The 15369-nt window shown below is 45.0% G+C and overlaps 1 protein-coding gene across 2 annotated transcripts in view; it reads left to right on the top strand.

The window, feature by feature from the left end:
- Positions 1-15369, top strand: part of Dtnbp1 (dystrobrevin binding protein 1) — a 94879-nt gene that overhangs the window by 72782 nt on the left and 6728 nt on the right. For both annotated transcript variants that reach the window (XM_042678571.1, XM_042678570.1), the window contains exon 8: positions 12359-12514. In XM_042678571.1, the coding sequence (XP_042534505.1) occupies positions 12359-12514 (156 nt within the window). The remainder of the gene's footprint in view (positions 1-12358; positions 12515-15369) is intronic.

Raw genomic sequence — 15369 nt, 5'->3', positions numbered from 1 at the left:
TGTTTTCACTCGTATATATGGACTATGTATGGAAACCAACTCAAGAATGGGCCATGATGTCCTCCATGATGATCTTTTAGGCAGTATTTTTTTTAATTTTATATTTAGGCAGTAGTATAGGCAGTATTTTATATTTCAGTAGAAGTATATTCTGTGAACATGTCACAGTGTAGCATTTCCGCAAGGCTTTGCACCATTGTTTCAACAGCATCCTCTTTTCCAGTTCAGTGTTTCCTTATCCTCTGCAAAGGACCAACATTCTAGACGCCACCTGGTCAGCCACTCAGCACTGTTGGCCTCCCAGTGGAGATCTGTTACAGATGGCATGGTTCTCAGCTAGCCATTCATCTGAAGCTTTGTGCTCCCGATCATAAATCCTTACGCTGAGGCTTAAACCCAGGGCCATGCTATTAAGCATGCCCTCTTTACCCTGCTCCTGGCCTCTAATCATTCTTTAAGCAAAACAAAAAAGAATACAGCCAGCAAGATAATTAAAAGAATACCTTCAGGTATTTTGTTACTAGCTAAAGTTAATATTCTGGAATGTCATGCTCTAATTCAAAAGGTTTTAAAACCCTTAATGCTAATTTAATATTCATATAATTTCACTAAAAATTAGGCAAGAGTTGGGATTATCTCTAATCAAAAGTAAAATGGAATTGGAAGATTTAAGAATTGAGGTCATTGTCATCCAGACCCTGTTGTTCAGATAATGGGAAATTAAGGACCTCAGTACTATTCAGAACAGGGCCATGCTCTGGCCCTGCAGCCAGAATTGGCTGTTCTAAGTGGCCTTGTCCCTCCCAGAACTGGAAGGCACTACCAGATATTATCTTACTGTCCAGAAACCTTGTCATACACACTGTGCTTCCCTAGTGTTTGCTGCTACTCAAGACAGTGATCATTTCCTTAGAATAATTGACAGAAATGTAAACAATTCCAGAAGCTTAGGTACTAGACTAGTGTTTCCTGTGGCAAGAGCGTAGGAAACAGCACTTCCACTCCAGCACTAAACCTGGTGAACCACTGTGAGCTGCATGAGTTCTCTGTATTGTAAGTGTTATTTATTCTGATTATAAACCCTTGTTGTTTTTCTTAGCTATGACAGTTTGGGTAAGGATATTTCTTTCTTAGCTGAATGTAAAAGAAATTTTAAAGTACCATTTATAACACTATGAGAGGGGTATATGTGTGTTGGAGGGTTCTGCAAACAAGGGTGAAGTACGTAAAAAGTGAAACTTTTTAAAATGCACTAACTTGGGCTGGGAATGTAGCTCAGTTGTAGGTCACTTGTAGCTTGCATGTCCCTGGACATACTAATTCCTTACCCCACACACTGTCATGTGCACAGATTTTTCTTCCAAGTACCAGTTCTAAAGAGTAAATGCTCTCATGCTGTAGAATACTCACAGAAATAAATATGGCATGAAATAATTTTGTCTGTCTCTGAAACTGTTTTGGCAAAAAAAGAGTAGGGTGGAACTCAGGACCTTGGTCATGCTAGGGAAGCCCTTCACTGCTGAGCTACACCCCCAGTCTTAGAAACTTAATTCTTGATGGAGGCTGAATATAAAACTCTTAAAACTATGAAACACAGGGCTTAGAAGTATAGAAACACTGCAATCACATGAAAATACTATTTAAAGGTCTCATGAAACAGTTTATATTCATTTGGCACGTGAAGTACAGGAAAGATAGAGAAGACGTTTAGAATGACTGACTGTGCCTTATTTTGAAACTAAAGTGGAATGAAAATGTAACTGGGCACTGGTGGCTTGTGCCTGTAAGCCTAGCTACTCATGAGGCTGAGTTCTGAGGATTGCAGTTTAAAGCCATCTTGGGCAGGAATAGGAGACTCTTTCTCTTCCAATTAACCACTAAAGAGCTGGAAATGGAGCTGTGGCTCAAGTGGTAGATTGCTAGCCTTGAGTAAAAAAGCTTAGAAACAGGACCCAGGCCCTGAATTCCAAGACCTAGAACCAGCACAAAAAGAAAAAAGAAGAAGAAAGAGAGGGGTGGGGGAGGAAAAAGGAAGGGGAGAGGAGAAGAGTGGAAGTAGAGGGAAAGGAAAGGGAAGGAGAGAGGGAGGGGAAGAGAAAGAGAGGGAGGGGAAGAGAAAGAGGAAGGAAGGAAGGAAGGAAAATCTTACATATTTTTTGTCTAATAGCTCTTCAGTTTCTGAATATATTTTTTTTTTTTTACTAAACCCAAGCATAAAGAGAAACAAACTGAAGGGAACAAAAAGAAAACTATCTCAATGGACTAAAAGTACCTTTAGACGCATGTATTGGAATGGAAGGAAACAGGTTCTTAGAGTTAGTATAGGACCACCAGGTGCTGCCTTGGACACAGAATCAGGGTCACTGTCACATCTGATCATGAGATGCAACTAGAATAATCACCTGTCTGGAGAGCTGGAAAGCAAATTACCACCATACAACTCGACAATTGGTCTTTTGAGTGTTTGTCCCAGACATTATTTGGGGGGGGGGGGGGGGCGCGGTGGACAGTACTGGGATTTGAACTCAGGGCTGCTTGCTTATAAGGCAGGTACTTTATCACTTGATCCATGACTCTAGTCTCTCTTTGCATTGGTTATTTTTGGGATTGAGTCTCACTTATACCTGTGCTGGCCTGGGCTGGCGGCTATGCACTGTGGCTAGCCACTGTGCTTTTCCCATACTTGCCACCATGCCTGGCCTTCAGTTAAGATGGTGTCACATGAACTTCTTTCTCCCTAAGCTGTTCTCCAATTGAGATCCCCCGACCCTGCCTCCCAAGGAGCTAGGATCACAAACTTGAGTTGCTGTGTGTTAGTATAAAATTCATATTCCATAACCCCATATAAAAATATTAAATTACAAATATATAAATCATGTATTTTTAAGATTTATTCTTAGTCTTGTTTTGGAATGAAAAAACATTTTTAATGTAGATTATCAATTTTTTCTCAATTTATATTTAAATGTTCATTACTCTTTTTACATTTTGCTTGAAAGGCTTTTCCTTGCCTCTTACAGAGAGGCTTATTCTTATTTTCCTGGCTGCCACAGGGCCATCTTCCATCATCATTCTCCTCAGCTCTGTGAGAACGTAGGGTCAGACGTGTCTGGGATATGTCACATGCCTCTGTGCCACCTCTGTGCATCAAGATTGGACCACGCCATCTTACTTGTAATGTGATTTTCATTTTGACTGACTGTCCATGTGACATTATTGAGAGTGGTGGCTCAGTGCCATGTCAGTCAGAGAAATCTTGAACAATGACCTGGAGTAGAAATAGAGACCCGGGGCTGGGAAGGTGGCTCAGTGGTAGAGCGCTTGCCTTGCATGCCTGAGGCCCTGGGTTCGATTCCTCAGCACCACATAAGCAAAAAGAAAAAAGCCAGAAGTGGCGCTGTGGCTCAAGTGGTAGAGCGCTAGCCTTGAGCTGAAGAGCTGAGGAACAGCACCCAGGCCCAGAGTTCAGGCCCCACGACCGACCAAAAAAGAAAGAAATAGAGACTCACACCTGTGTTAATAATGGGACTAATGACTATTCCTCCTCTCCATAGAGAAAATGATTTCATCTTTTTTATACTGAGGCTGTTTGCTAACGCCCTTTAACTCTGTGTTTGGCTTTCTCCAGTGTACAAATGGCATCAAGGTGTGAATAAGAGGCACGGTTCCTCCTAGGAAGGTTCTGTGGCTTTGGTTGTCACCCAGCCTGATTCTGGTTGGTGCTGCTACCCTTTGGAGTTGGCATTTTCCTTCTGCTATCCTCCAGCCACTGCACCATTCCCAGATGTAGCTGTTCCTTTGTCTTTTTCTCCCCTTTTTTTAGTTTTAAGGTTTTTTTAAATTTCTTACTGAGATTAGGTAATTACATAAATTCAACTGAATCAAGAAAACCACAGTTGCACAATATTTCTAATGTTCTAACATTTATAAAGGAGGGAATACATTTAAACTTTTGCTTTGTAAACTTGTGTTTTGAAGCAGGGAAATGGAGACGCTTAGGGTATTCTTTGGAAGAAAAAAATCTAGAACACATGTACATAATAAGGCTTTATCGATAATAGCATGAACAGCAACAGAAAACATAGCTCTGCATTTTTAATGATTAAAATATAAAAAAATAAAATTTCACATATTTCACAGTATTGTGGAATAGTGATATTTAAAGCTACAAATACATTTTAACCTTCACAAGGTAAATTGTCATTATCACGGTCTATAAAGTTTGTGAATTCTATGAGCTTTGACAATACAGTTATTTCTTCCACATTGGGTGTTATTTACATTTCTTTCCTTTTGCTTAGTGTAATCTGTTCCCTCTTTTCCTCTCATTCCCTCCCTCCCATTGCTGCCCTTGAGTTGCTTAGCTCATTTTCATCGATGTCCAGTGCAGCTGATGGCCCCCTCTCTTCTGTTTTCCCCTTTCCCTTTGGTTCTATGTCCTCTTCCTAGCTTCCCTCAGATGCACACATGTATACACCATATATGATGGTCAAGAACATGGATTCATTTAGCAATGATATGACAAAATGAGTGGCTGTCCTTTGTTTCTCGAGTCCTGTTTACTTTGTCATATCTCCTTGCATTTTGGCTTTAGCATCCACATATCAGGGAGACCATGTGCCATTTTTGCTCATGGCTTACCTCGCTCAAAATGATTTGTTCTAGTTCCATCCATTTCCATGCAAATTCCATTATTTTGCCTGTTCTAATTGCTGCATAATATTCCATTGTATATAGGTACCACAATTTTTGGATCCACTCATCTGTGGTGGGTCATTTGGGTTGTTTCCATATCTTGGCTATTGTGAAAAGTGCTGCAGTGAACATAGAGGTGCATGTATCCTTATATCCTGGTTCCTGTTGCTCAGGGTAGATGCCTAGAAGTGGTTTGGCTGGGTCATAGGGGAGATCTATATTTAACTTTCCGTGGTACCTCCAGACTGCTCTCCAAAGTGGTTATATTAATGTTCCCACCAGCAATGCAGTAGGGTTCCTCTTTTTCTATATCCCCTCTAGCAATTGTTGGCTGAATTTTGTAGCCTGCTGCTTTGCCAAGCGGTTTATAATCTCTTAAGAGTTTGGGGGTTGAGCTTTTGGGATCATTAAGATATAAAAATCATTTTATCTACAAAAAGGGATAGTTTAACTTCTTCTTCCCCTATGAAGATCCCTTTATTGTCATTTTCTTGCCTTACTGCTCTGGCTAAGGATTCCAGAACTATATTGAGGAGAAGTGGAGAGAGTGGGCATCCTTGCCTTGTTCCTGTTTTTAGGGGAATTGGTTGTATTTTTCCCATTAAGTATAATAATGGCTATTGGTCTGTCATATAAGGCTTTTATTGTTTTAAGAAGTATTCCTTCTATTCCTATTTTCTCCAGAGCTTTTAACATGAATGAGTGTTGTATTTTGTCAGAAGCCTTTTCTATGGAGATAATCATGTGGTTCTTGATCGTGGATCTGTTAATGTGATGGATTACATTTATTGATTTATGTGTGTTAAACCATCCCTGCATCTCTCTGATGAAGCCTACTTGATTGTAATGTATGGTTTTTTTTGATATGTTTCTAGATTCTGTTGGCTAAAATTTTATTGAGGAGTTTTGCATCTGTGTTCATCAAAGAGATTGGTCTGTAGTTCTCTTTTTTTGTTGGGTCTTTTCCTGGATTGAGGATGAGTGTGATATTGGCTTCATAGAGTGAGTTTGGGATTGCTCCCTTTGTTTCTGTTTCTCGGAAGAGCTTGAGGAGTGTGGGTATTAGTTCCTCTTTAAAAGTCTTTTCTGTAGTGAATCCATCCAGTCCTGGGCTTTTCCTTGTTGGAAAACTTTTGATTGCTTCCTCTATCTCATTGTAAGTTATTGGCTTACTTAATTGATTTATTTCTTCTTGGTTCAGTTTGGGCAGTTTGTATTTCTCTAAAAATTCATTTCTGCTAGGTTTTCCTTCCTTAATGAGTATAGAGTCTGGAAATAATTCTTTATAATTATTTGGATGTCTTGAGTATTTGTTATGATTTTTCTCGTGGCATCCCTGGTCTTACTGATATGAGTCTCCTCTTTTCTTTTTATAGTTAGTCTTGACAGAGATCCATCAATTTTATTGATTTTTTTTCCCCAAAAAACAAGCTTTCTGTTTTATTAATTTTGTTTATAGTTTTCTTAGTCTCTACCATTAATTTCAACTCTTATTTTGGTTATCTCACTCCGTTTAGTAACCTTAGGTTCAACTTTTTCTTGTTTCTCTAGCAGTTTTAGTTGCATCATGAGATCGTTTACTTGGTCTCTCTGTTTTCTTGATGTGTGCACTGAGAGCAATACATTTGCTCCTCGGGACAGCTTTTGCCTTATCCCACCGGTTGTGATGTATATTCATTTTCATTGAATTGTAGGAACTTTTTGATTTCTTCCTTACTTTTGTCTGTGACCCATGTGTTGCTCAGCAGTATGCTGTTTAATTTCCCTGTGTTTGAGTAATTTCTACTGTATGCTTTGTTACTGAGAACTAGCTTGATTCCACTGTGGTCAGAAAGAATACAGGGGATTATGTGGATCGTCTTGTATTTGTTTAAGTTCCTTGTATGAACTAAGATATCCATTTTGGAGAACGTTCCACGGGCTGCTGAGAAGAACGTGTGTTGGGTTGTTGTTTGGTGGAAAACTTGGTATATGTCAGTTAAGTCTGTTTGAGATATGGCATCACTTAATTTGGAGATGGCTTTGCCATTTCTCTGGTTGGCAGACCTGTCCTTTGGTGAGAGTGGAGTATTAAAGTCTCCTAATATTATTGTATTTGAATCTCTCTTTTCCTTTAGGTCTGAGAGTATTTGCTTAACATATTTGGGTGCACTGATATTTGGAGAGTATAGATTGACAATGTTGATACACTCTTCTTGGATTGTTCCCTGTATTAATATGTAGTGACCTTCTCTATCTTTTTGTAATGATCTTAATGTAAAGTTTATTTTATCAGGTATCAGGATGGTAACTCCTGCCTTCTTGCTGGGAGCATTTGCATGGTAGATCTTTCTCCATCCTTTCACTCAGAGTTTGTTTTTATCTTTGGCTGTGAGATGGGTCTCTTGAAGACAAAAAATTGATGGATCTTGTTTTCTGATCCAATCTGTTCTTTTTTTTTGAATGGTGAATTGAGTCCATTAATGTTTATGATTATAATAGAGAGGTGTTTTGTATTTCCTGACATTTTCCTGATTTCCTAAGTATTTCTTCTTTCCTTTCTTCCTATGTTTACTAAGTTGGTCTCCTAGTGGTATCTATCTGGTATGGATCCCTGATCTTGATTGTTTTTTTCAGATTGTAGTTCCCCTCTTAATATTCTTTGTATTGCTGGCTTATTATGAATTCATTTAGTTTTTCTTTACTGTTAAAAAGTTTAGTTTCTTTGTTGAATGTGAATGCTAGCTTTGCTGGATACACTGGTCTGGGCTGGCAGTTATTGGTTCTCGGGGCCCAGATGGTACTTTCCCTGGCTTTCCTTGCATTCAGTGTCTATGAGGAGAGATCTGCAGTGATTCTAATTTTTCCCCCTTGTAATATAGCTCCTTTTTTGCTTTTGCTGCATGTAGGATTGTTTCTTTATTGCTGAAATCTAGTATTTTTACTGTAATGTGCGTAAAAGTGTTCCTCCTGGGATCCTGCTTGTTTGGTTTCTGGAAGCCTCTGTTATGTAGTTAAGATTTTCTCTTTTAAGACTGGGGAAATTTACAATGAAGATCTTATTGAATAAGTTGCATTCCTTTATTCTGGTATTCCTCACCTTCATCTACCCCAATTATACGAAGGTTAAATTTCTTGGCACTCTCTGCTTGTTCTTGGGCTTCCTTTTGGCATATTTTGAGTGTTTTTTCCATATCTGTAACTTTTTTCCACTTCCTTCATTTGTCTTTAGTATCTGATATTCTATTTTTCCATTTTATTCACTCTATTAACTGTGGCTTCCATTGTGGTTTGCATGGAGGAAATTGAATTTTGCATGGAGGAAATTGAGCCATTTATGATTTTTACGTTGGTTCTCAGAGTATTAATCTCATCTCTCTTTTTTTTTTGTTTGTCAGTCGTGGGTCTTGAACTCAGGGCCTGGGCACTGTCCCTCAGCTCTTCAGGTAGGGCTAGCACTCTACCACTTTAGCCACAGTACCACTTCTGGTTTTCTGGTGGTTAATTGAACTTTCTTGCCTCGATCCTCAGATCTCAGCCTCCTGAGTAGCTAGGATTACAGGTGTGAGCCATCAGCACCTGGCTAATCTCATCTTTTAGTGAGGCATGTATTGCATCTATCTTGAATGCATTTCTTGTTTGAAATCTTGGATCTCTTTTGGTAATTCATTTCTTTGTTCTTTAAATTTCTGATTCATTTCTCACTTTAATTCTTGAGTCATTGCCTCTATCATTTCTTAGATGTACTGTTTGTTTTTCATTTCTTTTTTGCTTCTACTGGAGTTCTTTCGTGGGTGGCTGCTGGCCTTTGGGTCTGGTTTGCTGTCTTGGCAGTTGATAAATCTTGTAATTTTTCGCTGTGATTTTCGCATGTGGATTCAGGGATTATTGGAGACCAGTTCTAAACTCTGACTGTTTTGGTTGCTAGGTGGCTGCCTTTGTTTTGTTCTGGATTGGTTCTTGGATCAATTGATGAAGCTTGCTCTCGGCCCTGGGCTGGTTGAGAGAACTGGTCTCAGTTCTGTTGGGGGCGGTGTCTCTTTCCAGCTGCTGGTCTGGCCCACATAGGGCTTACTTTTGTTAGATTCTGGTGGACAGACACACTCCACCCTCTGCTGAGGTGTGTGCTCAGAACCTGACCAGTCAGAGACAAAAGGGCTCCTACCTAGGACTCCAGGGCATTCTTGGCCAATCAAGCCTGGGTACCCACAGGTTGCTGGTATGCTTGCACAGTTTCCAGCTTCTGTAGGACCCTGTAGCCCAGTGGTAGGGGGAGGGGTACAAGTAAAGTTCTGGTACAAGTCAAGTACTGGTCTCCTGTGGGGGTGGAGGCATCCCCTGTGGAGACTCACTTATCCTGGAGCTGGTTGGGAGCTGTCCAGCGGTGCTGTGGCAAATAACTGTTTTTGTGCACCGTGGCCACCGTGTTCTGCATTTGTTGAAATGCTTGTGGGCTGTGCTGGGTGGTGGTGTGGGCGGGAGCTGTGTTTCACAGTCTCTGCCTCTGTTTATGCTATCTGGGTTGGTGCCACAGGCGTTTTTTTTGCACTGGCCTTCTATGGGTCAGACCGCTGTGGTTCTGGGGTCTCCCACTGCCATGGGCCAGGCTGTTTGGCAGGGGTGGAGGGGTCTTCGTGCAGGTTCTGAGCTCTGAGTTTTCTGTCTCTGTTTGCACTCTCCGGGTCGGTGCCGTCTCATGAGAGTCTTCTTGGAGGCTTGGGACTCTTGTGGGCCCCAGTGGGCCCCGGGCCAGGCCACTTGGGTGGCTTGGCATAGAGCCACGCTGCCAGCAAGCGGGGGGCGGGGGGGAAGGGTCTTCCCACTTGACCATCTTTGTGTAGGTTCTGAAGGGTTTTTTCCTTTTCTTTTTTTTTCACTTCCTGTATCTCTCTGAGTATTTGCCTTTTTGTAGTTGTTGGTCACTTGGAGAAACAGAGCATTGAAACCCAAACTCTCTTATTTGGTTGGAGAGAGCTGTGGTGTTTCCCTACTGTGCCGTCGCCATCTTGGCCCCCTCCTCCCTGTGGTCGTTTCTTGATGTCGGCCCAGTGGATGGTTCCAGGACACACAGCACAATTATAATGTCTCCAGGTCATGGCCGAGGGGCATCCTTCTTAATCTCTGAGCAGCAGAGGTACTTTTTAATGCCTGCCATGAGTTTTCTCACTTCAAACTAAATGTGTAGCTGAAACAGTGTTGCTGGACTTGGTATGCAGTGAACCCCAGGGAGAAGCTGGCCCAGAGATGCAAGAGAAGATCTGGAATAAATGAGCCAACACAGGACAGCGGAAAATACTTGAAATAACCATACAGGCAGCAACATTTTTCAAAATCTCAGGCCTGGACATGGTGCTTCCAAGCCTAGAATCTCAGCTACTCAGAAGCAGAGACTGGGAGTATCTTAAGTTGAGGTCAGGTGAAAAAGTTAGTGAGTCCTCATCTTAACAAAGCAGATACACTCATTTACACTGGTAATTCCAGCTGTTCTGGAGGTAGAGGATCATGGCTTAAGCTAACTCTGACAAAACGCAAAACCCTACCTCAAAAATAATGAAAGCAAAAAGAGCTGGAACTATGGCTCAAAGTAGTAAAGTATCTGTGCTAAAAGCACAGGCCCACCAAAATAAAAAATATATAAAAAGCACAGGTCCTCCAAAATAAACAATATAAAAAGCACAGGTCCTCCAAAATAAACAATATAAAAAGCACAGGTCCTCCAAAATAAACAATATAAAAAGCACAGGTCCTCCAAAATAAACAGTATCAGCCATTGTTGAGAGCTGCCTCACCTCCCCAGAACCCCAGGCGTTGTGGCTCACGGGGTGCTCAGGGTTCAGAGGACACTGAGGTGCCGGGGCCTGGCCAGAGGGAGGACCGCCCACCCTGGCCTGGCAGCAGAGAGGTGGACTAAAAGGTGTGAGGAGGGGCCAGCCGCATCTGTTAATAGGACAGGACTTGATTTAGAACTGCGCTGACACCTGCACTCTTCCCACTGGCACAGCTTCCCTGTGAGCACAGGGAAGATCTGTTGTTGCTCTTTAATTACAGAGGACTTGATAACATCCCAAAGATGATGATTTCCTCCTTCCCCCCAAAGATGAACCGGGGAGTGCGAGGCCTGGAGTGACACACTAGCATTGAACCTCAACAGTGCCAAAGCTGGACTTTGCTCCTTTCAGACCCAGCCCTGCAGCGTCTGCCACAGCTTGAATTCATACAGCTCACTTGGAGGAATCCCACCCACCTGACTGTTTACTAGCTCTCACAAACACAGTAGTTTTAAAACAGCACTAATGTACCCACAAGCAGACTGAGTCAGAAATCCATCCCAGTGTTACTGTGCTTTCTGCCCAGGGTCCCACAGAGCTGAAATTCAGGTGTCCGCTGGCTTTGTGGAGGCCCTGGATCAGAATCTGCTTACAGGCTCATGTGGCTCCTGGGCCACCACCTGGGGCTGCTCTGGGCTCCCAGATGAACCTGCGTCCCCTGCTCCCTCAGTCACTAAAAGCCAGCCAAAACAAGCAAGCCCTGTGCCCCTGGTGAGTCAGGTGCACTCGGACACGCCCCCATTTATGAAGCCACCTGTGCCGCAGTGCTGCCTGGCACAGAACTCGGGGCTACAGCACATAGTGGGCAAGGCTGCAACAGCTCTGGAGCCAAGCCAGGATTCTAATGACATTCTGTGTGAAAGAAAATCAAGTCTAGAAATAACTACAAGTTTAAGTCCTTAGTCCTCACATTGTTTTGTGCGGTCTCCATGCGGGGGTGGAGAAAAGGTGAACCCCTAGAAGGTTCATCAGGGTTTGTGTTTGAATGACAAGCCTGCGGTGTCTTATATCAGTCATTCTAACCTGGTGGCCCTGACTCAGGCCTCACCTGAAGGGCCTTTCTCACCTGCCCTCTAAAATAGTTCCACATTATTTCATCCAAGTTTCATGTGCATATTGAGTTACTGTGTCTGTCTCATAGCCAGGTACACAGGTGGTAATAGCATAGCTAAGCCTAGATGTTCCAAGAACTCCATGTCTTTATCGTGTGAGAGATGGCACCCAGTGATGTGTTCAGTCAGCGGAAGAACACATTGTACTTGAACCAGCAGAAGCATTGCATGAGCAGTTGGCCCTGAGAGAAAAGCAGCTGCTGGCCGTGGGGAGTGGCGGGGGAGGGGGGCAGGAGGGGGTGAGGGGACAGAGGGTGAGGGAGGGAAGTCATTCCAGCAGAGGGGTCAGCACGTACAAAGGAGGGGCAGAGGGCTAAGTGACCAGTAATGGAAGGCAATGCCACAGGTGCTGCTGAGTTGGCCACTGCCCACACAGCCAGGGCGCAGCCCAGGTCTGCGGGCTGTGCACCACACAGCCAGGGTGCAGCCCAGGTCTGCGGGCTGTGCACCCCACAGCCAGGGTCCAGCCCAGGTCTGCGGGCTGTGCACCACACAGCGAAGGTGCCAGCCCAGGTCTGCGGGCTGTGCACCACACAGCCAGGGTCCAGCCCAGGTCTGCGGGCTGTGCACCACACAGCCAGGGTCCAGCCCAGGTCTGCGGGCTGTGCACCACACAGCCAGGGTCCAGCCCAGGTCTGCGGGCTGTGCACCACACAGCCAGGGTCCAGCCCAGGTCTGCGGGCTGTGCACCACTTCCCATGCAGCCCCTTTGCTAACCCTAACCCCATTGTTCCACTTCCTCAGCTGAACTTGATGCAAAGCACACGCAGAAAGTCCTGGACATGGAGCACACCCAGCAGACGAAGCTGAAAGAGCGGCAGAAGTTCTTCGAGGAAGCTTTCCAGCAGGACATGGAGCAGTACCTTTCCACAGGCTACCTGCAGATCTCGGAGAGGCGAGGTAAGCTGGAGCAGGGCTCCGCCCATGCACTGGGCATGGTATAATCCTTCCACGTGGATCTCACTGTGATAAACCCACCAGACCAAGCTCAATGCCTGACGAGCCCTTGTTCTGCCTCTTCCAGTAGCTCTGGTTGGCAGTTTTAAGATTTTTTTTTTGAGGGACAGGGATTTTTTTCAAGACAGGGCCTCACTATGCCCTGAACTCTGGATCCCCCTGCCTCCACAGTGCTGGGCTTGGAGAAGCCTGTGCACCATCAGGTCTGGCCAGAAGATACCTTGCTGCTGTTTGTAGGACACAAGACTGACCCAGGCCTTCCCACATGCCTGTGCTGCACCTTAAGCTAAAATAATTTTTCAAATAAGACAAAGACAAAAATTGCCCATAATTCTATACCCTGGTTCTTTCAGGATTCTACTTATATAATTGGCATGAAGCTAAACATCTATATGGCTCTATGTTGTATAGGGTTTCTCCCCCCCATCCCCCCCCCCCCCCCCCCCCCCCCCCCGCAATTACTAAGAACCTTTGAGGGGCTAGAGATGTGGCTCAGGGCTTGCACAAGGCTTCTGGGTTCATTTCTGAGAATTGAAAAGTTCTTTGTAAGGATGTACTTTTGAGCTTTTTGGTTTTTGCCAGTTGTCGGGCTTGAACTCCGGGCCTGGGCACTGTCCCTGAGCCTCTCTGTGCTCAAGGCTAGTGCTCTACCACTTGAGCCACAGCATTGCTCCTAACCTTTTTCTGAGTAGTTTATTGGAGATAAGAGTCTTATGGACCTTGCTACCCAGCTGGCTTTGAACCACAATCCTCAGATCTCAGCTTCCTGAGTTGCTAGGATTACAGGCATGAACCACCAGCGCCCAGCTCCTAAGGATGTTTATGGGGTGATCCTCATCATCAGGATGTGTCCTGACACACAGCCATCCCTCCTTATGTGTAACTTTCCTCATGGATACCAATTCCCGTGCATGCTCCAGTCCTTACATAAAATGACATAGTACATGCTTAAATCACCTTCAGGTTATTTGTAACACCTAATATATCTTCAATGCTATGTGCAGAGCTATATATTGTTAGGATTAGAATGAAGGGGCCCCTGTACATGTTCAGGACAGGCCCTGATTACGTACCCCAAACCAGATTGGTTCCACAGGCAGAATCTGGGGAAGCAAAGGACCCACTGTGTTTAAGCAGTTGCGTAGCTGAGCAAGAGCATCTAGATGCATAGATGCACACAGTGACTGAGGGGAGTAGAGACTAGACTCCTGTCTTGGCCTCTCCTTCCTAGGAACCTGCTGCCTCAGGCACAGCGGCCGGGGAAGGCAGAGCGGTGTGCTGGGTAGCTCATGTCCGCCCCAGGCAGGTGCTGAACTATGTGCCCAAGAACTTTAAAGATGGGGGTGGGCTCCTGTGTCCCCTGGGGTTGCGTCCTAGATCCCTGCCTCTGCACGCATCCTTCCTGCCATCCTTGGTGCATCCGCACCCACTCCCTCCTCAGCCCAGCTCAGCAGCATCCAGTTCTCACAAATCTCACGCAGGGATCTGTAGAACAGCCAGCCCTTGTCCTCAGAGCACCTCAGGTCTCAGCCTCTCCTTCAGGAGGAAATGGAGAGCTTGTGCCAGGAATCTGCATCCTGCCAGGCAGGAGCTCAGAAGGCTGCCGCAACAAAATAGCCCAGTCTTTAATTCTCCGAGTCCCAGAGATCTGAGAGCAGAGGGCCGGCCAGGGCAGACAGGCTGTGGGGCCATTATAATTGCCTTTCCTCCATTTTGGTCAGCATGTACTACGTGTACACTTTTGAGCACAGAGGGGACGTGGAGAAAATGACAGTTGAGAGAGGTGGCAAACAGAACCCTGACAGGTCTTAGAGGCTGTGTGCACGTTGGTCCTCCTGCTGTCGCTGAGCCTGGTCCTGCAGACCCTGAGCCGGGTCCTGCAGATCCTGAGCCGCTGAGCCGGGTCCTGCAGACCCTGAGCCGCTGAGCCGGGTCCTACAGATCCTGAGCCGCTGAGCCGGGTCCTGCAGCTGCTCCCTGCCGGGCGAGCCCAAAGCAAGTGTGAATTGGACAGAGGTCAATTAAATGTTAAGTGCTTGGATTTTTGTGGCTTTGAACATCTCAAGAATACTTATCTTCAAGTTTCTAGAAAGTAGCGTGTTCTTTTGCAGTTTAAAAACTAAAGCAAACCAACAGTGGAGCGGGCACTGATTTCACACTGAAGACAGTTGAAGGCCTTGGGCTCCCCAGGCCCTGCCATGGTCAGAGCACCCTCCCCCAGGCTCTTCCCGGCTTTCCCAAGGAAGGGTCTTCATCAGCAGGATGGGCCAGAAAGTTCACTTTGGAAGAACTGATCAAAGAAAAAGAAATGTCTTTGATGGAGTGAACCTGACGTTTTGGCCTCTCTCCACTAAGAAAGAGCAGTTTCAATTTTTTCAGGGTCACATGCATCGTTTTTAAATTAAACCCATGGAAAGTCTCATCCAGAAACTTAGCTAAGTGTGCAGGCCTCGCCGTGACACTTGGAGCAGGGTGCGCCTGGGTGGGCCCTAGAGCAGGGAGCCAAAGGCAGCGGCAGGGTGCTGTGCAGCCCAGACACAGCCAGAACTCCTGTGCCCGCAGGGCCCGGGGGTGTGAGGGCTTACTGAGACGCTTCCCCTTGACCTGGTGGCCTCCTGATTTCTCAGAGAAACATCTTTACTGCTTTCATTTTGTGCTAGGCGTCAAGGTTCTTAACAGAGCCCCTTGGAGATGCCCTGCTCTGTACCTGTCCCCTGGCTCCATGTTTCCAGTTAGGAGTTTGGGTCCTGCTGCTGCATGGCGGGTCAGCAAAGTTGAATCCTTGCAAACCAGGGCTG

The sequence above is a fragment of the Dipodomys spectabilis genome, unplaced genomic scaffold (assembly GCF_019054845.1).
Source record: "Dipodomys spectabilis isolate Male_0828 unplaced genomic scaffold, ASM1905484v1 ptg000045l, whole genome shotgun sequence".
Lineage (NCBI taxonomy): Eukaryota > Metazoa > Chordata > Mammalia > Rodentia > Heteromyidae > Dipodomys > Dipodomys spectabilis.
This window is presented reverse-complemented; position numbering and strand designations above follow the sequence as displayed.